This window comes from Petaurus breviceps, unplaced genomic scaffold, assembly GCF_028583685.1.
Source record: "Petaurus breviceps papuanus isolate PSGF00001 unplaced genomic scaffold, PetGlider_PUasm1.0 38, whole genome shotgun sequence".
NCBI classification, from domain to species: domain Eukaryota; kingdom Metazoa; phylum Chordata; class Mammalia; order Diprotodontia; family Petauridae; genus Petaurus; species Petaurus breviceps.
The window spans coordinates 34,123,354-34,149,758 of NW_027186304.1; the positions used below are offsets into that span (position 1 = coordinate 34,123,354).

At 39.6% G+C, this 26,405-nt stretch overlaps 1 protein-coding gene and 1 pseudogene across 6 annotated transcripts in view; both read left to right on the plus strand.

Annotated features, from left to right (window-relative positions):
* ENOSF1 (enolase superfamily member 1) overlaps nt 1-26,405 on the plus strand; it is a 46,227-nt gene that overhangs the window by 18,596 nt on the left and 1,226 nt on the right. For 4 of the 6 annotated variants that reach the window (XM_069099727.1, XM_069099728.1, XM_069099730.1 and 1 more), the window contains 12 exons: nt 524-610; nt 1,079-1,105; nt 2,636-2,708; nt 2,816-2,854; nt 4,018-4,100; nt 5,013-5,047; nt 12,042-12,129; nt 13,957-14,091; nt 18,892-18,933; nt 19,863-19,992; nt 20,487-20,586; nt 23,294-23,375. In XM_069099727.1, coding sequence (XP_068955828.1) covers nt 524-610; nt 1,079-1,105; nt 2,636-2,708; nt 2,816-2,854; nt 4,018-4,100; nt 5,013-5,047; nt 12,042-12,129; nt 13,957-14,091; nt 18,892-18,933; nt 19,863-19,992; nt 20,487-20,586; nt 23,294-23,375 — 921 coding nt within the window. Of the gene's footprint in view, nt 61-523; nt 611-1,078; nt 1,106-2,635; nt 2,709-2,815; nt 2,855-4,017; nt 4,101-5,012; nt 5,048-12,041; nt 12,130-13,956; nt 14,092-18,891; nt 18,934-19,862; nt 19,993-20,486; nt 20,587-23,293; nt 23,376-26,405 lie in introns of all 6 variants that reach the window. The other 2 variants (XM_069099731.1, XR_011170608.1) reach the window with 2 other exon arrangements.
* On the plus strand, nt 5,055-8,990 carry LOC138170421 (glutaryl-CoA dehydrogenase, mitochondrial-like; annotated as a pseudogene).

The following is a 26,405-nucleotide window of genomic DNA, read 5'->3' on the forward strand; positions in this document are numbered from 1 at the left end:
TTTAGGAAGATCACTTTACCAGCTCAGTAGAGAATGGACTGCAGTGGGGAGAGACTTTTGGTGGGAAGACTAACTTCTTCAAAACAAGAAATAGGCTGTAGGGGAAAGAGCCCTGGGCTAGGACTGGGAAAGACAGTGTGTCATAGTTCTACTGTCAACTAGCCATGAGACCATGAAGCTTTTAGCAGGAGGTCTAGACTTGAAATAGCAAAGACCTGTTCTTTAATCCTGCTTTGGACGCTTAACGGCAGCATGATGATAGAAAATGTCTGTCGGTTTACTCATCTGTGTGGAATTTCCCCTTTTAACTGCAAGCTAAGAAAGAACAGACTTGTCATCAGATCCTCATGAATGTGTATTTAGTTTTTTAAGTTTATGACTTTTGGGAAAGCTGGAAATACAGGGTGTCCCAAAAGTCTTGGTGCCGTTTTAAGTTTTAATAGTTCAATGCTTCTCTAAGACTTTGGGGACACCCTGTCTTCATAATTTCCAAATACTTGTGCTGTTTTTTGTCTCCCGATAGATTGGTCCAGAGAAAGGCGTTGTGCATTTGGCTACAGCAGCTGTTTTGAATGCCTTGTGGGACTTGTGGGCCAAGCAGGAAGGAAAGGTAAAGTGGTAAAAAAAAAAAATTATAAATTAGGCTTAGTTGAATAATCTTTTTCATTATTATGATTAGCATTTACTGGGCATTGGTATTCTGCTTGTGAATATGACCAAAGGCTGATAGCATTTTTCTAAACCTGTTTTTTTGACGAGGAGGAGGGGTGGGTAGGGACAGGTTTTCTGTGATTTGGAGACACTGAGAGTTGGCTTGTTTTCCTCAAAGATGTGAGGAGGGATAGGGAAATGAAGGGAATACGGAGAGAAAAGACCCAAGTGGAGGAGAGAGCAAAGGTGTAGGAGAAAACAGAAGCCACAGGGAGAAAATGTTGGGAGCAAGCATAGCATAGATATTTGTCACATGGAATCAGTTTGAGGCTGACACATTTTCTGTCAGAAGAGAGAAAGTGGTGTGGGTGTTTGTGGGGCTCCTTTTGCACCTAACTTTAATAAATGTCTTTTTTTTTTTTAACAGCCCCTTTGGAAATTACTTGTTGACATGGTAAGAAAATGCTTTTAAATTATCCTCAGTGTATCGCCGCAGCGCAGTTGCTTCCTTCCGCCCTTGAGGGAGTTGTAATTTTGTCAGTGTGGGCATACTCCTTCTCCCAACCAGACAACTCCAAAGATGGGCTTGGAGATTTTCTGTAACTGAACAACTCCCCCAGGTGATGGGCCTCTCTCAGCTTATCGAGGCCGGTCTGCAACAGCCAATGTCCCTGGCCCTCCACTAGAATTCTTTCCAGCTGCTGAAGCTTGTTTTCCACTGGTGTAAGCCTTCAAAACCTGAGGCTGTCTTCATGCACCATGGCATATTGGAAGAGGGCATCAGCAGGGTTGGCATAGTTACTGTACCTTATAATAAGTAGAGTAACTGGCCTGGAACAGGATTTGGAGATCACTGTGATCCCTGACTAGGAAGGTTGTGTCTTAGTCCTTTCCCTTCTCAACACTTAGAAGCTCTATGTTAATAGCAGTATGGCCCACTTGATTGCTGAGGAGGAAGAATGTGGACAAAATCAAAGATAAGGACAAGGCTGGTCTGTCCTAGACTATTCCTGGATATTTTTTCAGTGGCCTATGCACTTGCTTATAATTGGTGGGACGTAGGCAAACGGTGGCACATCTGCTATGAGCTTCACCTCTGCCCAGCCCGTAGGAAAGACAGTATCACTACTAGGTCTATTTCTAGAGGTGATTGGGGAAAAAGGAATAGAAATGTTCAAGAATGCTTATAGCAGCTCTTTTTGTGGTGGTCAAGCACTGGAAATCATAGGGATGCCTGTCAATTGGGGAAGGGCTCCTGGTTTTTATCAGTTTTATCAGTTCTGTGAATTTCTCCCTTAGTAGCATCATCTAGTGGCTTGACAATATAGGGTTTTATTTGAGTTGAACAGTATAATAAACCAAGTTTTGAGGAGACAGAGATCCTTAAAAAATTTTTTTATAACAATCTGAAAGAGAAAAAGCAACATTTTATATAGCAAGATGGTACATTTTTTTTTAGTGGCAAGTACAGATGGAGACTTAATAAAAGTATGAAAATGGAAGTCCCCTCTTAAAATATAAATACCCTAAAGAGGCATAATATGTTGAAACATCAGCCATTTATACCTCAGTGTGAATGGATTTATTTTATGCTTTCAAAAATAACAGCTAGCTGGAAGCAGATTTTAGTGAAGGTGAGGAAGGACCAGAGTATGGAGCTATGTCTGAGGAAATAAGGTCTGGCTACACTAATTTGAGCTTCACAGTTTTGTCTCAGACTAACCTTTAGGGGGGACAGGGTAAGGGGAGCAGAGAGAAGAGTGGTGAGAAGGGACATAGAATTAGGCCAGTAGTTGAGGAAATAGAATCTTGGCAGTCTAACCAAGTCAATGTCACCTCCAAAGGTACCTTCATTTAGAGGAGCAGGCTCAGCCACATTTCATATCAACACAGCCTTACAAACATCATTGGTATTTGTATTTAATCAAGGTGCAATTTTTTATTTTCCTATTTGCTTTTTCCTTCTTTACTATTGTACTACCAGGACCCCAAGCAGTTGTTATCCTGCATAGATTTCAGGTACATCACAGATGCCTTAACTGAAGAGGAAGCCTATGGTAAGTCATTTAGAAGCTGCATTTGGCAGCAATTTTGTTGTATAAACAGAGTAGAACCATTCCTTGTAGCCTGAAAGGATGGGTAATCAGTGCTGTTATATTTTCAGAAATACTGCAGAAAGGAAGCATTGGCAAAAAGGAAAGAGGTACGTTGAGAGAAATTTTGCTTTCTTTTTCTTTTTTAAAATTTTTAAAATTTATTTATTTGCTTTTTTTTGTGCTTTATTTTTCTAATGTATTTAGTTATCAGGGTAAACTTTTTATACAAAACAAGAATGTTACCTGCCTTAGGGTATATTTTATCATACTGAATACCTCACTCACTTTGCATTGAGGCCTTTAGGCAGAAGCCAACATGAAAGGAATCCTGAATATATTTTAGGCATAGGGGTTGGGTTTGGGCCTGTGGTTTCACTGGTTTGGGAAACTCCCAAATGAAGAAATTTCTTCTACCAATGCAGATAGCTACTTTTCTTTGTGACTTAGAGTCTTAGAGAGCTGCTTAGAGTGCTCCAAGGCCAGCTTTCTACCCACCTTGCCTCTCAATGTTTCATGTATATGAAACAGTATGTATATGTATACTTTTACCTATTTAGATCTATATTCACTTCAGTAATTGTTCAATTATGGCCAGCTTCAGGGTGAAGCAAAATGAGATAGGCCTGCCTTCCCTGAGGCAGCATTGAGAGTGAGCTTTGTTTGGTGAAGTCTAGGGACCCCTTTTCAGAATAGTTTTTTCAATGCACATAATAAACCATATAACTGAGGGAAATGCTAAATTTTAATTCAACATTAGTAAAAATAAAGATATCTTTTTTTTTCTTTCTCATGCATGTTCATAGATCCCTTGAAATAAGTCCTTGGTTAAGAACCCCTGCTCTAGAAGATTCCAGGGAATTGAAACATTGAAAAAGAGACTTGGTCTTTCTGGTACCACCCTATTTACACTTTAGGAAGTAAGTTCCTTGAGGGCAGGAACTAATTTTTTTTTTTTTCTCTTTCATGCTGATCACAATGCCTACCTAGTAGGCGCATACTAAATGTTTGCTATTAGTTTGAATTGAAAAGATTATGAATTCTACTTGTGAGATGAGGGTCACATCAGCCAAAATGGCAGTCCCTGGTTGCCAGGTAGGCAGCAGCTGTGGTATGTTTAAGGAGAGGTATTAATAGGGAAAACATTTGGCAAGTGTTTGAGATTTACATGAATAGCAGAAGGTAGGCTGGAGGTATTTCTAGACCTGTTTTTCCAGCAGAATCGCCCCCTAGGCAATGCCAGATGCCCACTTGAAGAACTGTATCTTTGCAGAAAAGCAGATGTTGGAGTGTGGCTACCCTGCATATACTACCTCCTGTGCCTGGCTGGGTTACTCTGACCAGCAGTTAAAGCAGGTTTGTACTTTGGATGTTTTATGAGGAAGAATTCTGAAAACTATCTGCCTGGCAGATCACATTATCATAGATCTAGAGCCAGAAAGACTCTCAGAGCTCATCTAGTCCAGCCCCCTGCTTTTACAAATGAAGAAATTAAAGCCCAGGGAAGCTAAGTGATTTGCCTGAATTGTCACAGGGTAGCAAGCATCAGAGGTGAGATTTGAACCCAAATCCTCTGACGCTAAAGTCAGTATACCTTCTGCTGCCTAGATGTGGGCTACTGAGCAGTCCACTTTTCATAATCACTTTGGAACTTGATAATTATTTCAGAGACTACATCTACTCTTAGAAAAATAATATACACATGGAGACCTCTCAAGTTGTATTTTATATGTGGATTCTTATTTGAAGCTGGACAGCAGTGTAATTCCAACTGATAAAAAAGTTTAGCCTTCAGATCATGCCCACCCCTCCAGATCTCTGTCTCTATCCTGTCAAGTATATGACTAATGCAGGTAGATCCCAAAAGACCAAGCATTTGGAATTTCATTTTCATATATCATATTTAATAGAGTTATATAGATGTTACAGAATCCCCTTCTATAAAAGAGAGGTATTCATGAATTTTTTTCCCATTGAAGGATGCTTTGATGACTAATATATGAAGTGATTAGGATGAAAGGGGACTCCGTAAATGCAAAGAATTACTTTATGTTAGCCAAGCAATCAGAGTTTAAACAAAATGTGGTATACTCCTCTGCTGTAAGCACGAAGTATGTTACACCCAGAAAAGAAATGACTTAGGTATTTATTAGAGCAAAGACAGCCACATGAATAAATAATTCCTAATTGTAGGGTATTAATTCACTGGTCATTATATGACACCATAGTCAATATATAACACCAGAAATATGTCTCTTTTCTCCCCAGTTATGCAGTGAAGCGCTCAAGGAGGGTTGGACAAGGTATGTTGTTTCAGAGTAATAGTGGGCTTTACTCTTCACTAGCAAGGAGCAAAAGAAGTCTGTCAGAAGCCTGAGGACTGATAGTTAAAAATCAGGCACACTCCCCAAAACACTCCTGCTGTTTTGGAACTTGGTAAGTGTGAGATAACTCAGGAGGATTATCTCCAACATGGATTTGAGCAACTCCAAGTAAGAGCTTCCTAAATTCAGAAAGAAGAAAGGTCCTTAGAATCAATCTCTTTTATAAGTCTTATTGATGTTTTATTTTTACATTGCAAACATTTTCAGATTTGTCCCACCCTGAGAGAGCTCTCTTGGAACAGAATAAATCAATTAAGCAAAACTAATGATACAGTGGCCTGCCTGAAAGTGAATGCAACATGCCATACCTATAGCCTCTCCAACCTCTCTTTTTCTTTTTGCTTTTTGGAGGGGGAATGGTAGGGCAATTGGGGTTAAGTGACTTGCCCAAGTTCACACAACTAGTAAGTGTTAAGTGTCTGAGTCCAGATTGGAACTCAGGTCCTCCTGACTCCAGGGCCGGTGCTCTATTCACTGCACCACCTAGCTGCCCCCCAACCTCTCTTTTTTATTAACAGATATCTATTTACTTTTCCTCCCATTTTCTTAATCCACTGGAAAAAGAAATAAAACAAATTCTTGGTAAAAATATGCATAGTGAAGCAAAACAAATTCCTTCATAGACTATATACACGTGTGTGTGTGGTGTGTCTTTGTGTCTGTGTGTATATGCAGCTAAGTGGTATAGTGGATACAGTGCCAGGTCTAGAATCATGAAGACCTGAATTCAAATTTGGCCTCAGACACTTAAAAGCTGTGTGACCTTGGGCAAATCACTTAACCCTATTTGTCCCAGTTTCCTCATTTGTAAAATGAGCTGGAGAAGGAAATGGCAAACCCCTTTAGGATCTTTAGCAAGAAAACTCCAGATGAAGTCCTGAAGAGTCAGAAGAAACTGAAACTACTGAACAACAACAGTGCTCACGAGCGTATGTGTGTGTGTGTGTGTGTGTGTGTGTGTATGTGTGATCTTGTTCTGCACCCTGAATCCATTGCCCCTCTCTCAGCAGATGGATAAAGGGCGTATTTCAGCAGTGGTCCTCTGGCTTCACAGATGGTTGTTGATCTTAATTTTGACAACTCTCAAAGTTGTTTATCTTTACAGTGTTGTCATTATTGTGCAAACTTCTGGTTCTGTTCATTTTCTTTATCAGTTTTTAAAAGTCTTCAGAATTATTCATTCGGTAATCTTGATGTTGCATTGTAACCTGTTCTTCTGGCTTTTCCTCCCCTTTGCATCAGTAGTTTGGCAGCTACTTCTTTTTATTTGTGATGTTGTGGTTGAGGGTACTTCCTCCACGGGTGCTGTCTCATCTTGTGCAGTGCTTGTCCCTGGTCCTGCCAGAAATCTGCTGTCGGGGCTTTCCTTCAGATACCTTCATGTGGGGCTGTCTATCAGTTATCTTTCTCTGTTGCTACCTGACTAACACATCTCTGCTTCTGGTAACACTTCTCTCTGATGGATGAAATTCTTCATGCTCCTTCTTCCATGCAGTTCTTCATTGGCAACATCTTGCTTTCAGGCTGCAAGTATCTCTCCAATTGCCCTGGGTAACCGACCCCTTTAATTGTTTTGTTTACGGTATTCCATCATTTATCACTGCACACTATCACTGGAAAACTTTTTGCTGTTAAAAAGATACATCTATATTTCAGAGAGAAATTTGGGGGCCATTAAAACCTTTGTACAATTTCTCCAGAACAATCCAAACAAATCCAAATCCAAACTCTCCTTCTCTTCACTTCTGGACCTACTTCATTGTCCATCTGCACTGACCATTCAAGATCTACATGCTAATGAACCAGCTCTATGGTTTGCCTGTCCAGCTGCATGTTATAGTCTGGACAATAGACACTTTTCATTCCCATGGTTTTTCCTGTGTGGATAATTAGGTTGAATTTCTGAATGACTCTCACTAATGTAGAAGGCACTGTGTGGACTAGAGCTTGACACAATTGAGACAATGACATCTACCAAAGGGAATGCCTATAGGCCTTCGCCATCTTCGGGTAATCTTCTGATGGATACTGTAACCTCCAAGGTATTGATGAACACATGTGGCTGGCATGTTTCCCATTTGAACAAATTTATTTCAATTGTTACATCTTTTAAAGAATATTCTACAATTTTGACATAGGCATGAGAGAAAGAAGAGGCTTTTAATGAGGTATTTTTTCTTTATCAAGTGAAATGCCTTTTTTTAATAGTTAAAAATAGTGAATACAATTCAATCTTCTGTTTTCTATACCTTTCAGTCGATTATATGACTATAATGATGGAATGTTATTTGCATAAGCCTCTAGAATCCTGACCCTGAGCCCCCAAGGCAGTCAGCTCTTCTCCTCATGGCACTGAAGAGTGTCTCCACTTGGGTCCTTAGCCAAGGCTACAGCCCAGTCCTGGACTTGGTGAGAGGCTGAGCTTCCCAGGCCATAACCTGAGTTTCTTGGATCACCCTCAGTTGGCAAGACCCACTGTTGCTGACACCAGATGAGATACTAACCTGAGATACTTTACAGGCCTATTTCCTAAAAAAGGTTGATGCCTGTGTCCTCCTAGCTGAAGAGAATGAAGATTATTCCAGAGATTGAGGGAATGGCCATACTAGGCCCCATCATTGCAGGATACGGCTGTGCTGGGACCTCATCTTTGGCCTATGGTCTTTTGACCTGAGAGCTAGAGCATATAGATGGTGGCTACTGGCGAGTCATGAGCAGTTAGTTCCTGCCCTGACTGGCAAAGGGTGAACTCTTGAGTTGATTTGAACCGATGGAGTCCAACACAGAAGTGACCTGGCCAACATGGAGATATAAGCCTGCTACAATGCAGCCAACAATACCTACACTCTGAATAGCTCCAATACCTGGATCATCAATGCACTTATTGCTGACTTGATTGTGATCCTTGTGAGGATGGTTGGGTAAGGAACTTCTATTAGATATTAGATGCAAGGATGTGTGGCATATAGTGTCTCAGATTGAGGGCAAGTTTGTACTGTGAGCCTTGATCACAGGCATGGTACTCATGGTCACTGGGAAAATGCCTAAACAGAACTTACTGCCCTATATTTCTGGTCTTACTGGACCATTTGGATGTGTGAATATAGCTTGATTTATCATTGCATAGGGTTGGGCCCCTGGGTCCTGTAGGATTCTGTCTCCATACAACTCAGCAATGCACCCTGTACAGGAAGCAGTTTGGCAGAGTTCACCCTCAGCCTACATGTCTGCCCACAGCTTGGGCACTTGAATAACCAGGCAAGGCCAGCCCTGAAATGATTTCTGTGATGGAAAGGAATAACTGCGGCAGAGCTCTGGATATTGCCAGACAGGCCAGTGACATGCTTGGCGGAAATGGGATTTCTGATGAGTGTCATGGGATCCAGGGTGCCCTGGACCTGGAGACCATAAACACTAATGAATCTACTCATAACATCCATGCCCAATCTTTGAATAAGTGCTCAAAAGGATTCAGTCATTTATTGTTGAGAAGTGAGTCTGTTTTGCTCAAGGTTGATGAAAATCATTCAAACGGAGTGGTCATTTCATGTGTAACAGTGATTATAGTGGCCCCCACTGCCTGGAGGGACAGGGGTATTTCATTGTGCCCCCAAATGCTCCCAGGGCCAGGGTTCTTTGGTACCCTTTTATTGGGTATGGAAGGTGTCCAGTCTTTCTGCCCCATTGCCTCAAGCTCCCACCAATTGTCTTCTTTCAGAAGCAGGCTCTTGGCATCTCCCATGTGGGTGATCTGAACATGCCCAGAACAAAACCTGTTATACATGATTTTCAAATGGATTCTCCAGGACGTGTGAAGTCTTCTTTTATGGGGAGATAGATGACTGGTTTTCCTTTCCAGAAGGTAGAGATTGAGACCAAAGAAACTGATTTATATAACCTGAATATTCCTTGTTCTAAAATCAATTCTTCTGCTGAAATGCTGAAAGAAAGCGATTGTACAGACTATGCCAATCCCTTATACTTAATTTTATGTAACTTAGGAAAAAAAAATTTTTTTAAATCAGGGCAAAGGAAGGGACAGTGAACTTCAAAGTAGCTTTGTGGAGTTATTCAACTAGTAACTGAGTAACATAAGTCCTCTTACCCAAACCTATAATGCTTCCCAGCTTGCTAATTATTATCTTCTGGCCTCACTTATCATCTCATTATTTTCAAGAGGGTCATGTAGTATCCTGGACTTTGGAACAAACTGAGAGCAAGTGAATTAACAAAGATCACATGATGCTTGCCAAAAGGGAAAAAAACAAATCACCCTCTATGTACCCTGCTCATGTCTTCATCAAGAGTTAGCTACCCAGAACTAAACACTATGCTTCTCAATATGGTTTACAATAACATCAGCTTTTTGGCCGCCTCATCACACTGTTGTTGTCTTATTCAGAGCTTGCGGTCCACTGAAAATTTCAAATTTTTTGTACAATATAAATCATTATCTGCCGTATTCCTCATCAACCAGTACTTGTCCATTGGTCTTTTTTTAAATACAAGTATAGGAATGGACACTTTTTGCTATTTCGTTTTAATTAGACTTGGCCTTGTCATTTTAGTCTGTCAGAATTTTTTGGATTCTGATTGTCATCCCATTCTTTCAGCTTTCCCTTCCAGGTTCACTTGCATCTTGGTAAGCATGTCATCTATACTTGCATCCAAGAGATTGACAGAAAAGTCATTGATAAAAGCCTCCTTCAGAATGAATGTTGACCTATCAGTGACTACTCTTTGGGTCCAGCTATTCTACCAGTCTTGGCTCTACCTACCTATCCCATCTTATCTTTCCATATTTGTCCCTTTTGTCTTTAAAGCTAGAATAAGTGACTTTGTCCTTGACTGAAATCTTAGTTTTACTGTGTCTGTAGCATTTCTCTGACCTACAATAATTAGACCTTTCCTTGTAATTCTGTCAGAGAAAAAAATGAGATTAGTCTGACAGAGCCTATTTTAAAATTTTTTTTAAATTGTTATATTTTTTTCAAACAGAAAAAATCTGGCTTTTCCTCTCCCCACCTTTCCCCATTCAGATTGAAAAAGAAAGAAAAAACAAAACCCCTGTTACAAACACATACAGTTGAGCAATACAAATTCCCCCACTGGCCATGTCCAAAAGAAATGTTTCAGTCTGTACTCTGAGTCCATTACCTCTCTGTCAGGAGTCGGGTGACATGTTTCATTCTGAATTCTCTCCAATTGTGGCTGGTCAATGTGTTGATCAGAGTTGTCTGACATAACCTAATGTTGTTGAAGCCATTAGCTCCCAGTGATCACTGCTTCCCATCCTAAGAACTCACAGACTCTGTGTGAAATCTTAGGGTTACTTTTGACTCTTCTTTGACCCTTACCTCATGATCCAATCAGTTTTTTATTCATTTCTCAGATATTTATCAAATGCCTTCAATATGTAAAGCACCATCCTATACATAGTGAAGGAGTTATAAAATTCTTACAAGACGTGGAGGCTTGTCATAATGACTTCCTTTTTTCTACTGAGTAATTTATTACTATTATTATTATTTACATTTAAGGCCCATCCCAATCTGGTTTCACTCTTCTTTTCTAACCTTATCTCAAATTATTCCCCTCAATTCCTGTGACCCAGCTAAACTGATAGTTGTCATATCTCCAAACATGTGCTTTGTTCCCAGTTTTCTAAGTTCGTATCTATCTTTATGCTGTTCCCTAAGCCCTCCACTTTCTTTTCTTTTCCTTGTTGAATATTTATTTGTGGTTTAAAGCCTGATATCAAAGCCATGACCAGGAAGGCTTACTGATTCCCCTCCCCAGTGATCACCTTTCCCTCTCTTGAATTTCACATGCGGAGACCATGTCATCCAGCTTTCACTTTTAACAGAAGAGCACTAGTCTCACATCAGCATCTATTTAGTGGACATTTTTAAATGAATGTCTCAAACTCAACATGTCCAAAACAGAAATCCTCATCTTTCCCCTAAAACCCACTGTTTCCGAATTTCACGATTACTGTTGAAGGCTTCGCCATACTTCCTGTCACCCAGGTTTGAAGCCTCATTGTCACCCTCACTTCTGCATTCTCACTCATCCCGTACATCCAATCAGTTGTTCAGTTTCCTATCTCTACAGCATCTCTCATCTATGTTCCCACAGACTCTGCATCTCTAGTGTTTAGCAACAATGCTTGGCACAGAGTAAGTTCTTAACAAATGTTTCTTGGTAAGTTGATTACAGAAAGGTTGTTTTTGGAATGCATATTTTTGTTTACCCTGGGCTCTAATTACCTAACTTATAGACTGCTTATTTGTAAACCTCTATAAGTCAGGTGGAGTGCTTAAGTATTATATCATTGTGGCTTGTTAGTTTAGGTTACAGTTTATTTTTATTTAGGTTTTTTTTGCTTTTTTTGAAGGGGAGAAGGCAGGGTAATTGGGGTTAAGTGACTTGCCCAAGGTCACACATCTAGTAAGTGTTAAGTGTCTGAGGTCTAATTTGAACTCAAGTCCTCCTGACTCCGGGGCTGGTGCTCCATTCACTGAGCCACCTAGCCACCCCTTAGGTTACAGTTTAAATCATGGCTGCAGTAACATCCCTTCCAGTCTGACTAGTCTGAGTTACCAACAATTTTATTTCCTTTGTCAATGAATAAATAAATGATAATAGTACTAAAGATCCCATTTATCCAGTGTCTCCTTGGGCCAGTCAGTAATTTGTAGCTATTGCTATGGCTCTAAGTTGAGACATACTTTACAATAGTCTTGTCACCACTAAGAGACTTGTTTGAATTCTCTTGGAAAAGAACTGAAGGTTATTGAGAAATCGATATCTGTGAATTATAGGCAGATGTGATCATTTCTGTAGAAAATTCTCCTGGTTTTGTTATGTTTTGTGGAGAGATTTAAACTTCAAAACTAAATGTGTTTTTTAGGTTTAAAGTAAAAGTTGGTGCTGATCTTGAAGATGACATTCGTAGATGCAGACTTATAAGAGACATGATTGGGCCTGAAAAGATTTTGGTAAATAGCTTCTTAAATATATATACATGCATTTTAAATATACAACTTTGAAGAAAGATATGAGTTCACTCACCTGAGGAACAACCAGTATTAAGAATTGGGGACTTAGAGTAAGGTAGATAAGCTGTTTAAAAAAAATTGGAAGTGTGAGACTGGCAGTAGCTAGATAAATATAGATCTATATAGAAGATATAAACCAATATGGAGAAATCTATAGACTCTGGAGAATATATAGGGTTATATATTCTATAAGGATGCAAGTAAAATATGATACTAAAGCCTTTAATTCTTTGTCTCACTCCATCTTAATACTAGCTAGTATTTATATATCTTTGAGCAAAAACTTCTCCTTTCAGCATATCAGTTAATTTACCCAAATAGGAATAATTATTCTGCATTCCTAACCTTTGAAACTACTGACTTCCTTGGTTGATGTGCATCAGTGAGCCAATTTCAAGCAAAGAATATTAAAGAACACTGGCTGAGATGACAAGGGACTTTTCCCCCCTGTATGTTTTAATTATGTAACATATCTATAGAATGTTTTTTTAGAAAGTGGATGAAATTACTGAGATTTTTTTTCCCCACTGTAACTTAAAGCCTGCTACATAGTTCAGATTGGCTGTTTGGCACAAGTATTTTTATATATATTTGGGGTGCATATACATGATTTTATTGGTGTGGAGAGCTCTCAGGATGGAAATTCCCTCCACCAGTCTACTCATCTGTAACCTGTAGTTTTAGAGAACTGCCAGAGATATTGAGAAAGTTAAGTGACTTGCACATGATAAGAAATATGAGTAGGTGTCCAAGGCAAGATTTGAAAACAATTCCTCTTGACTTCAAGGCCAGCCTTATATCCACTGTGCTACTCTATTAGTAAAAGCACAAGATAAGAAAATACTATCCTCCTATATTATCACCTTATATTAAATTTACAATATAGTGTACAACACATAATACAACATATAATATCCAATAATTTATAATATATTCAATAATCAGTAAAGCTTAAAACTAAATTAAGACTTTTGGGATTCCCTGTATATGTCTTTCTGGCCTCATTATCACACAGGATCCCAAATAATTTTTGTTGTATGTTATTCTGATAATTATAAACACTAAAATTCCATAAACTACTAAATATAGGCTCTATAGAAGAGTTCAGTACAGCAGAAGATGGTGTCTGTAGCATGTTAACTGCAAACAGAATAGAGACTTTTAAAGGCAATGTTCAAATGAGAGATTGACCAGAAGGGCAGGTAGGTGATTCAGTGGGTACAGCACCTGCCTTGGAGTCAGGAGGACCTGAATTCAAATTTGGCCTCAGACACTTGACACTTACCAGCTGTGTGACCTTAGGCAAGTCACTTAACCCCAGTTGCCTTGTGCCCCCCGCCCCAAAAAAAAAAAAACAACAGAAAAAAAGTTGACCAAAACACCAGGTCTGGCTAAAGCCCTCATATGGAAAGTGTCCTGAGCTCTTCCGAAGATCACACATCATTTAGATATCCAGTTCACATCTCTTCCAAAAGACAGTTTCTAATGCAAAAATTGGTTGTGAAAGCTCTCAGTCTCTTAGCTTCTCTTCTGCTCACTAAACTATGCCTGCATGCTGTGCTCTATAGGTAGGCAGTGTTGCCCATCATTCATTTAGAGACCCTTCTTAGGCAGTCAGTTCAGTCATGTTCAGCAGATTCTGAACCATTAACACTCCTTTCCTTTTGTTCCTTAGCTTAGAATACAGTTAGCATGCAGCTGTGTATGTTAGAGTCTAAACACCTGGACAAATGTAGAATGACGAATGGGATTTCTCATCCACTTTAGATGGTGGATGCCAACCAACGATGGGATGTGCCCGAAGCAGTGGAGTGGATGTTAAAGTTGGCAGAATTTAAGCCATTGTGGATTGAGGAGCCAACCTCCCCTGATGATATTCTTGGACATGCCGCCATCTCTAAGGTAGGAGAGTTGTCTCCCTTCTTCAAGAGGTGGTCATGATGGATACTGAAATTCTTTTATTTGTTTTGTTTTTTTCAATTTTCCTGATGAATAATTAAAAGAAGTAATTTGTGACGATGGCTAGGTTTGAAGATTTCATATCCTTTTATTCTCTTAAGCCAATGTTTTATAACTTTCTTTGAGTTCACATCCTCCCCCAAGACACTTAGTTGCTTTGTAATGCTGGGCAAGTCACCTAACCTCTCTAATCTCAGTTTCCTTATCTATAAAATGAAGGAATTGGATTCAAGGACTTCCAAGGTCTCTTCTAGCTCTAAAACTTAGGATACTATGATTTATTTTTTAAGAAATGACTAAAATTTTTCCAGAGGTTAACTAAAACAAATCTTATACCATATACTTACAGAAATACTGACTGTGATTTATTTTAATCACCCAAACATAAGAAAATGTGGACTGTCATAATGGGGCTGGGAAGTATTTGAGATGCCCCAATTTAGGAATGAGGGCAGCTAGGTGGCACAGTGGATAGAATGCTGGGCCTGGAGTCAGAAAGCCTTACCTTCCTAGGTTCAATTCCAGCCTTAGATACTTAATAACTGTTTGACCCTGTTTGCCTCAGTTTCCTCATCTGTAAAATGAGCTGGAGAAGGAAATGGCAAACCTCTCTAGTATCTTTGCCAGGAAAACTCCAAATGGGGCTACAAAGAGTCAGATACAACTGAAAAGACTGAACATTCTAGGAATATCTTTCAATATAAATTAATCAAGTATTGAGTGCCCAGAACTGAGCTGTGTTTACAAAGGAAGTCTCAGAGATGATAACAACTCTCAGAAAGCTTATGATCTAGCTGGTGTAGCAAGACTTGCATGCATGAAATTTTTAGAGACAATCAAAAGCAAGCAAGAATTTATTGGGCACCTGCTGTGTCTTAGCTGTTGTGTTAGGTTCTAGGGATTTGAAGACAAGATATGACACAATCTCTGATCTCAATGAGTTTTCATTCTCTTGGAGGAGATAATTTGTACAAATATAAGTGTATGTGACAAGATTTCCCCATACGTAGGGAAAGTGGTCACTCCACCTTAACTGCTGCTATTTACTCATCATCTTCTTTGTTCATTCTCTTATGCCAGAGGTAATAATTAATTACAAGGTCATCAAGGGGATACATCCAGATACTTGTTAATTAATTGCTGAAACTACGTCTCTCTCAATTAATCAATTAATTCTGAGCCCCCAACATAGTTTATTAAACATTATTTATTAAATGCACTCGAGAAACCCCTTTTATTATAAGCTTTTGCTCCCCTCTCTATATTAACCTAATCTTTTAGCTTAAATAAAGGTCAAGGCTTTTGTTTACACAGTTTGCTAACAGCATGACAAACAACAAAAGATAATTATTTCTAATATATCAGCTATGAAAAAGATCAAAGACAGGGTCACCTTTAGTCATCACTAATAACTACTGGCTTTTCGTTCTGAAAACAAAGGCCCACTATTCTGTGCCCTCTGTCAGTCTTTGCTATTCACTTTCTTTCTAATTCTCTTCGTAATTTTTCTGCAACATAAGACGTAAAGCTAACTCTCTCAGGAAAGTTCACTTAATTTTTTTTTCTTTGTCCTTTCAAAATGTCTTTGCAGCCATCAATTAAAATTCTTTCCAGAATTACAGTTAAACTGCCAATCTTTCAAGATTCTACTCCCTTTGCAAAAATATTTATAGCACCTCTTTTTATGGTAGCTTAGAATTGGAAATTGAAGGGATGCCCATCAGTTGGGGAATAACGAAACAAGTTGTGGTATATGGTTATAATGGAATATTATTGTGCTATAAGAAATGACTAGCAGAATGATTTCAGAAAAGCCTGAAAGACTTATGTGAGTTGATGCATAGTGAAGTGAACAGAGCCAGGAGAACATTGCACACAGTAACAGCAACATTGTTGGATGAGGAGTTGTGAATGATATAGCTATTCTCAGCAATACGATGATCCAAGACAATCCCAAAGGACTAATGATGAAGCATACTATCTGCTCCAGAGAAAGAACTGATGCTGTTTTAATACAAACTGAAGCATGCTATTCTTCACTTTCTTTCATTTTTTTTCTTTTGTTCAAGTCTTGTACAAAATGACTGATAATGAAATGTTTTACATTAAAAAATATTATTAATAATTCCCATCATCTGTGTGGGAGGGGTTATTAAAGCTAGTGTTATATACAGAATAAATACTAAATAAATACAAGATAATTGGGGAGAATGGACACTAAGAGTTGAGTGGATCAGAAAAAGATTTATGTAGAATTGAGACTTAAAGAGATTCTCTGAAAGAGGAATTCTGTGAAACAGAAGTGACAAACAAGAATATGCTAGGCATTTTGGATGACCAGGAAAGAGGCAGAGTCAGTAGATGGAAGGCCAGGTATGAGACATAGAGAAACAGCTTGTTTAGCTAGACAGTAGAGTGTGGGAAGAAGAGTAATTTATAATGAGACTAAAAAGGTAAGTTGGGGCCAGTGCTTTCAATACTGAGATAGTTATATTTTAGGGGAATATGGGGTGGCTAGGTGGCACAGTGAATAATAGAGCACCGGCCCTGGAGCCAGGAGAACCTGAGTTCTAATCCAGCCTCAGACACTTAACACACACACACACACACACACACACAAAAAACTAGCAGTGTGACTTTGGGCAAGTCACTTAACCCCAATTGCCCTCCAAAAAAAAAAAAAAGAAATATTTTAGGGGAATATGACATAGTGAGATCTGTATGTAAGGGAGATAATTTTCTGGAAGCTATGTAAGTTGAATTGGAGTGGGGAAAGACTTGAGCCAAAGAAACCATTTAAGATGCCAGAGCAATATTACCAGCAAGAGGTGATGAGGACCTGGATTAAGGTGGTAATTCTCTGTCAGTAGAGAGAAAGGACTGTATATGATACAAGAGATGTATAGAAGTAGAAATGGCAATTAATCCAACATGTTGGGTAGAAGGAAAGTGGAAAGTAATGCCAAAGTTACAAACCAGGAAGAATGGTGGTACCTTGGACAGAAATAGGAAAGTTTGGTAGAGGGGTGGATTCTAGGGATGGGTAACGATACCTGTTTTGGACATGTTGAGTTTGAGGTATCTATGAAATATCTAGTTGGAAATGTCCAAAATGATAGCTGGTAATTCATGACTGTGACTAAGGAGAGAGACTAGAGCTAGAGATATATATCTGTGAATCATCTATGGAGAGATAATAATTGAACCCATGAGAGCTGATGAGTTAAAGGAAAAACAGAACTTGGAGAATTGTCAGGAGAGGGTAATGGGCAGATAGGTGATGCAGTGCATAGAGTGCCAGGCCTAGAGTCAGGAAGACCAGAGTTCAAATCCAGCCTCAGACACTTATTAACTGTGTCTGGGCAAGTCCTGTTTGACTCTATTTTCTCATGGCAAACTACTCCAGTATCTCTGCCAAGAAAACCCCAAATGGATTCACAAACAATAGCAGAAAGGGTAATATTAACTATGGAATATTTATTTATGTTTGCCTTTTGGAGGGCAGTTGGGGTTAAGTAACTTGCCCAAGGTTACAGAGTTAGTTTTGTGTGTGTGTGTGTGTGTGTGTGGATGTTAAGTGTCTGAAGCCAGAACCGAATTTGGGTCCTCCTGACTCCGGGGCTGGTGCTTTACTCACTACACCACCTAGCTGCCCCTGGAATTTTTTTTTAAGATAGGGAAAATAGGTATGTTTGAAGGCCAAAGTGAAGATAGGACAAGCCTAAAGAGTTCAAAAATTGTGGGGACAAGGGCCCAAAGGAGGTGGGAAGGGATGGAGCCCAAAGTATAGATATAAGCCTCAAAAGAAAAGAAAGATGTTGGGAGAATGAGATGTGACAATCAAGAGAAGGTAACTGAGAATAGTTCTGGTAACCTCACTTTTGTCCAGAAAGAAGGAAATTATCAGGGCGGCTAGGTGGTGCAGTGAATAGAGCACCAGCCCTGGAGTCAGGAGGACCTGAGTTCAAATCCAGACTCAGACATTTAACACTAGTCGTGTGACCTTGGGCAAGTCACTTAACCCCAAATGCCTTGCCTTCCCCCCTCCAAAAAGCAAAAGAAAAAAGAAGAAGGAAATGATCAACTGCTGAGAGTGTAGATGGGGGAAGGATTTAAGGTCTTAAGGAAAGAAAGTTTTGAGTAAACATTGTATTGTATTAGGGAGACAATGAGAGATGAATAAAAGGATTGACAAAAGGCCAGGCTGAAGTGTGGTAGTCAGTAATGAGGCAGAACTGCACTGATGATATTGTTTTCCTCTGGTCCTGCCCTGTGAGCAGGGAGAGAGAATGAAGGAGGGAATGAACTAGTTTGTGAGACTAGCAGGACAGACAGGCTGCCGGGCTTCTGGGAGCCAGGCCACTATGCATGTGTCTGTGTCTGTGTCTGGGTACGTTTTTGCTTTGTGTTCATATACCTTGTAATATGCACAAGCATAGCTTGCTTTGTATATATTTGTTTGCCCTTCTCCCCTCCTCCTTTTAGATTGTAAGCTCCTTCGGGACAAGGACTGTCTTTTGCCTCTTTGTATCACCGGTGCTTAGCACAGTACCTGACATAGTAGGCACTTAAATGTTTTTTGATGGATTAGTATTTCCCTTAACATTTTCTAATTGCATTCAGTTTACAGTATTCAAACAAAAATGTTCCCTTCAGCTACAAATATTTTTAAACATTCAAAATTACAGTTTAGTAACTTAAGAAAATTACACCTCATTTTATGTGTCTTTTTTTTTTTTTTAGGCCTTAGCCCCATTAGGAATTGGTGTTGCAACAGGAGAGCAGGTAAGCTCTCAGCCCTGCATCCCTGCCAGCAGTTCTTGACCATCTGCTGATGGTGACCTACTGTAATATCATCTCAAGAGGTTGTCATGCATGTTGTAGAAATTTTTAGAAATTTCTATCGAATTTAGAAATGGAATCATGTCGGGACCATTGTGGGGGCTGCTTTAGCACCTGGCATGGAGCTAGTGATGAATAAATGTTTATTGACTGAAGTAAAATGTCAGAAGTGTGTGCATCACCACAATTCAGATGACTAGGTGTATATTTTTCCTCTCCCACACATTTAATCACTCCAAAAAAAAAAACCCCAACCCTGATTTTAAGCTATTGCTGCAAGCTGATAAATTTGCATTTTGTCATTTAAGGAAGCCAACTTCTGAACTGAATCAATATTGTAAATGTATGTTCTTTTTCTGTGCTTATAAATTAAATACATCTCCCTGCCAAAATCTGCTCGAGTCATTCTGAGGAGCTGACTGAGAAGGAAGTCATGGAAACCAGGGCCAGGAAGATGGATCCTCCAGTGGGAGGAGATTCACAGCCCTCCCCCACTCAGTGCCTTGTCCAGGTCATTTGTGGATCCTGTGCTGTCCGTAGCTCAAGGCTTACTTTCATCATAATTCATTTTGATGCTTCACTTTATCTCTGACCTGCCAATAGCCATGAGACATAGGCATTTCTTAATGAAAGGAGGTTTGGTTTGTTGCTCTCCAATTCACTGGCTGAGAAAATTTGAGTAAGGGGGAGCACAGCCCTTACAGCACCTTCAGCCAACTGATTATAAAAGAAAAATAGAGTCCAGTTCTCACAAAGGACCAAGGGCCTCCGGAATAATGATCTTTTGGCTCCAAATTACCATTTACAAAGATTTCGAAGGTTAAGGCAAAGGCTGACTTTCTACTGGCTTTTATTTTTAATTCTATCTCCAGTGCCACAATAGAGTGATATTTAAACAGCTCCTGCAGGCTGGTGCCCTACAGTTTCTCCAGATTGACAGCTGCAGACTGGGAAGTGTCAATGAAAATCTCTCTGTGTTACTGATGGCCAAAAAATTTCAAAGTAAGGGTTTAGGAGAAACTGAAAATCAACCAATCATTTTTCCCCCAAGTAGGAAAAGTTAATAGATAACCCTATGATTCCTTCCACTATGCTTATTTTTAATTCATATGTGAGTGCCTGGCCCTATGACGGATTTTTTGACCACAGCAGCTTTGGAAGTCCATCTGTTAAATTATAGGGGGGGTTGTCATCTGCAGTGGGGAAAAGGACCATTAAGTAAAATTATAGATCCTTAAAGGATGGAAGTGAGTGTATTTTTCTATTTTGATTTTTGGTGCCACACAGCCTTTAATCAGAAATATCTGGTTAATCCTGGGGTTTCATTTTCTTAAATACTAAAGAATATTAATGAATGAATACTAACATACACAGCCATTGAAAAAAATTACAATTCTAACTTCCATACTTTTAGCATTTTATTGCGATTTACCTCTTTCACTGTATTTGATTTAATACTCTTCACATTAAATTGGATTTATCTGATTTGCTTTCAGTTCCTGTTTGTCCCCATGCTGGAGGAGTTGGCCTTTGTGAGTTGGTACAGCATTTAATAATATTTGACTATATTTCAGTATCTGGGAGCCTTGAAAACAGGTTAGTAATGTGCTCTTAAGAATTATAGAAATTGATTTCTGGAAGGGACCTTCAACAATCCCAGTTAAGACTGATTTCTGCTTACCTAGTATCATCTCCAACTAGGGCATGTTTTCTTCAGATTTTTTAGAGTTAGCTTGGTGACAGTGCTAACTCTTAATCCAAATCTAGTTAGGAGTGAATGAAAGAATGAATGAAAAAAAGTATTTAGTGCTTATTGTTTGCAAAGCATTGGGGATACAGAGAGAAAAACAAGACAGTAGCTACTGCCTAGGAGCTTATATTCTAACAGGGAGAGATCACACACAGATTTCTGCTTCAAGTCCAATGAAAGAGCACAGTGGTCCACTGGGCACATTGGCCAAGCTGAAGGTCATTTCCATTGATGAAATCATGTCCATTTCTGATGTTAAACCATTTAACAGTGGAAGGACTTTGGTTTGGAGAATTTTCTTTTGCTGGGTCTTCAGTGGCAATGACTGCCAAGGAGATGGGAGCTGTAGTGCCGATTGAGTCACCCAAAAGTTGTTCCCTTAGATGATGGCTTCAGGGCCTGTGCTGAAATCAGTACTTGTGGTCTGGGGATTGTTGCTAGCCCTGAGGTTCTTGGACTGTACCTGACTACCCATGGTTGTTGGTCTTAAGTTAAAGGTTACATTGACTTTGATTCTTCACAAAATCAGTTAACAACAGTGTCCATATTTTTTTGTTTGTTTGTTTTTTGCTTTTTTTTTTTTTGAGGGCAATTGGGGTTAAGTGACTTGCCCAAAGTCACACAGCTAGTAAGTGTGTCAAGTATCTGAGGTCGGATTTGAACTCAGGTCCTTCTGACTCCAGGGCCAGTGCTCTATTTACTGTGCCACCTAGCTTAAATTTTTTAAGATTTACAGAGTGCTTTCCTCACAGCACTGTGAGGTAGGCACTCCAAATATTATCTTCATTTTATAGATGAAGAAACTGAAAATTAGACACAGTAAATGAACTTGCCCATGGTCAGATAACAAATAAGCACCAAAACCTTCTCTTTCTACTATATCATGTAAACTCTCTAAATTATTGAATCTTAGGGTTAAAGGACTTGAGAACTAAACTAATCCCATCCGTTTGTGCAGCATGAATATCTACAACATCCCAAACAAAAGGTTGGCTAAGTATCTTCTTAAATGATGGAGAGTTTCACCCTTCTTAGCCAGACCAGACAGTCAGAAGCTATGAACCTAAAACAGGCTGAGGTATAACCATCATTGCTAACTCTGACAAACCTTGTCATTGCCAGCTGCTGCACAAGCTTAGCTTTTTGTATGGTGATAATATATAACAAGTTCCTATTTTATATTGCACCAAAATTGATCTGAGACTTCTACCTGTTGGCTCCTTTAGGGCCAAACTGAATAAATCTAATTCTTCCCTAGAGACAGTCCTCTACTTAGCCAGGGGAAATGAAAGTATGGGTTCATCAGTGAATGGAACTGTCTCCCGATTTATGTTGTAGGTTTGTAACTTCATTGATCATATGCCTAGAACTCATAGGAACGTCAAAGGCCACATAGGCCAAACCCCTCATTTTACAGGTGAGGAAGTAAAGAGTGGTTAAATGACTTATTTGAGTTTGCACAGGTAGTAAAGGGGGGAGGGCAAGGTAGTAAGATGTTGTAGTTAGTACAAAGTGTTGGACTTGAGTTAGGAAAATGAGTTCAAATCCTGCCTTAGACACTGACCCTGGGCAACTCAGTTTCCTCATCAGGTTAATAGTAGCACTTGCTTCGTGGGGTTATTGTGAGTATGAAATTAGATAATATATATAAAGTACTTTGTGAGCCTAAAAGTATCCTATAAATGCTAATTATTATTATTAATGTTTATAGAATCATAGAACTAAGAACTCTGTGGAGCCTTTGGAAGCTCTCATTTCACAGATGTACAAACTAAGGCCCAGAGAAATGAAGGGATCTATCTAAATCATGTAGGAACTAAGTGGCAGAGCCAGGATTTCAAATCAGAGCTCTTCACATTCTAACAAACTACCTCTTGTAAACAGTTTGCTTTTCAAAGGGACTTCTTGTGATCTAGAGACCCTCTGTGGAATTTCAAGGCCCCTTTGAGAAATATGGACCCCTTCTCTTGCTGTGCTCAAGCTGGTCACCCATTAATAGAGGAGACCCTAAGCACTGCTATTGGTGGTTAGGGCAATTAATAGTTGATTAAATGGGTTTGAAACAAGACCACTATTTGAAACACTGACTGAAACATTAAAATCATCAAAGTCCCTGAATTATTTCTTTTCCACTAGGCCTCAATCCTACTCAATGTAACTCCTTCCAGGAATTGAAGGTGGGGAAGGAATATTCATAATCCTGCTGCATAAGGGTGCTGTCTCTGGCTTGTATAGAAAGACTTCCCCACCCTTAAAGCAACTTAACAGCTGTCTTTTTCAAGCCCCAGATAAGACTGAACCAATGGACCAGAAAGGAAGCTCCAACAGTCCTCTGGAAATTTTAATTCAGGTCCTTTGCCTCCTGGGAAGCACACACAGTGCCTACCTGCTCCCTGTCGGATGATACTTTGAAAAAAAATCTAAAAGCATTTCCAAAGAATACCAAACATCATTCTTAGTAGTGTGGCATACTGTTTTTTCCTCTTAGGACATTAATGGGATTGGCTTTACCTAATTTATGCACTAATATCCCAATTTACTTTTTTCTCCTAGGATGTGTGAATATGTAGCTCATCTGCATGAACACTTCAAGTATCCTGTTGTAATCAAAAAAGCCTCTTACATGCCTCCTAAGGTAGGCTGAGGACAGTTTGAGTAAAGTGTATCTAACATACAGCAAGTGGTCTAAATGGATTCTCTTAGCCCTCTCTCATGTATTTAACAGGGCCTACCCTGGCCTGCATTACCCGCATTACAAGACTAAGTGTGCTATATTTCTCCCATATCCCAAGTTCTCTGGTACCCTTAAAGGGGGCTTGAGGGTATGTAATCTCTGCCATTAGCTCAAGCCCCCACCAGCTGTGCTGCACAGCTTTTGGGGGTCTACTGCATTTCAGCTGCATTTAATCACTTAGGTTAGCTTTAACTGAAGAATATTTACTTCATAGTTAGAACAAAGACAAATATAGTAATATCGACCCTGAAAACCTGGGGGTGGAGGGAGTGTCATAATCCCCTGCCATGCTACCTCCATCTCTAGGGATGGGGTTTAACTCAGTTTTTCTATAGCACAATCCCACCAAGTTCAAAGTCCAAAACCTTACTTGGGCTTGAGTCCCAAGTACCCAGGTTTCCACGATAGGCTGGCAGCAATATTTGACCTGGAATCCTGCCCCTAAGATCACCATGGTTCAAGCTCTCTGGGCACCAGAGCAGATTTCACCCCCTGTGCTTAAAAGAGGGCAAACAAAACAACAGAACCCCAAGTCTGATTCTTGGGACCACAGGGCTTTCATCCCACCCAGCTCAGTGCATGGAGCTTATGCTGTGGGTGAACAGGAACTTCAGTGCCTTGGATGCTGCTGGAAAGAGACCGTGTGAGTCTGGTAGTTTGAAAGATGCACCTGGTAGAGTCTCTTCCCACTCATGTGATAGGGGAGTGCAGAATATGTGTATGTATATATATTTGCGTTTTTTGAAGGGGGGAAGGCAGGGCAATTGGAGTTCAGTGACTTGATCAAGGTCACACAGCTAGTAAGGGTTAAGTGTCTGAGGTGGGATTTGAACTCAGGTCCCACCTGACTCCAGGGCCGGTGCTCTATTCACTGCGCCACCTGGCCACCCCAAGAATATCTTCTTTCAAAAGCAGGTTCCTGGCATTTCCCACATAGGTGACCTGGGCATACAGCAAAACTCCATTACATATAGAGTTGTTTGAGGTTGGGAGAGTGGGGGGGGGGGTGAAGAGGGGTGGGGAGGTAGTCAACCTATGATTTCGTTGTTATAAGGAATCTCTTTACTAATGCAGAACCATAACTATTCTGCAAGTTTTCTTTTTATAGAATTGCTTGCAGACACTAAGAATCTAAATGCCTGTGTCCAGGTCACAGCCAGAATGTATCAGAGGCTGTAACACTGTGTGGGGTTAACTCGCTTGTTATCTGAGTTAAAACTACTAAAGAACAAGTTAGGAGATTTGTAGAGACTTTGGTGACGCCTGATCATCTCCCAACCGATAGATAGGTAGATAGCCAGGCAGACAGACAGACAGACAGGCAGGCAGACAGACAGGCAGACAGACAGACAGGCAGACAGACAGACAGACAGACAGGCAGACAGATAGATAGATAGACAGACAGACAGATAGATAATTCAAATTGAATAAAGGATTTTTCATTTCATTCCTCTGGTGACAGGTGAAATTTTAAGTAGTCACACTTGACACAGTTTGCTGCTTTGCTCAATTTGTTAAAAAAAATTTAGTAAAACTACATCATCATGACTCCATCCCTGGAAGTATCTTAAACCTCTATAACCAAGAGACTGAATTTTTCTTTATTCATAAATGTATCAAAAACATAATTTCTGTGGGTCAGAATATAGAAGTCAAATGCTCTCTTTTATAAGATTTCTCCTGGGTTTATATGTTTACAATAGACTGCTAGATAATGCAGAGGATAATAGAGCTGGACTTGGAATCAGAAAGACCTGAGTTCAAATGCTCCCTTAATCACTACAGTGTGACCCTGGCCAAGTCACAACCTATGCCTGTTTTCTCTTCTGTAAAATGGGGATAATAATAGCACCTACCTCCCAAGGTTGTTGTGACGATCAAATGAGATATTTGTAAAGTACTTTGCAAGCCAGTGGTATATAAATGCTAGCTATTTTTATTATTGTTGTTGTTATTATTTAAGTCTTCAGGACAAAGACTTAATGAGCTGCAGCCTTACAAAATAGAAATAAAATAGTTCATGTTATCTAGCTGTTATATAAGTTTTGATACCATGGCTTCAGGACTTCCTTTAAACAGGCTTCCCATGAAAGCACTTTAGACATTATTTCCATTTTAATAGTTGAATGTGAACTTCATATAGTCATCACTCAGAGAGATTTTAAGGGATTGATAGTTTCACTTTACCAGGAATTTTGAACTTGGAGGGGAAACAGGTCAGAAGTTTATGCCATTGCTCTCTCACCCATCTGCATTCATTGCAGAGAGGTATCTAGGTGGTGCAGTGGTTAGAGCCTTGAACTTGAGAGTCAGGAATAAGAGTTAAAATCCTGCCTCAGATATTTACCCGTTGTGTGACTTGAGACAAATAATAACAGCTAGCTTTTACGTAGTGTTTCAAGGTTTGCACAGTGACATACAGATTTTCTCATCACCTAATCTATCAACTTCAATTTACCCATCAGTTGTGTTTGACTCTTTGTGACCCCATTTGGGGTTTTCTTGGCAAAAATACTGGAGTGGTTCGTCCTTTCCTTCTCCAGCTTATTTTACAGATGAGGAAACTAAAGCAAACAGGGTGAACGTGCTCAGAGTCACACAGCTAGTAAGTGTCTGAAGCCAGATTTGAATTCGGGAAGCTGAGTTTTCCTGGCTTCAGGCCTGGTATTCTATCCGCTGCACCGCCTAACTGCCCACTTACTCATCTGTACAATCGGGACATGGTGGCTGTGAGGGTCAAGTGAGATAGTTGTAAATATAAACGTTAGCTGTTATCGTTCAATTAAACAATTGCCTTTTTCGGCATAACTGGAAGGGCCAAGAAAAGTAAAAAGTTTTCCAAGTTTATCCTTTAGTTCTCAGTTCAGTTTGATGATATACAGCCGCATTTAAAGTCTTAGAAGTTGGCAAATAAATTCAATTTAAAGCATC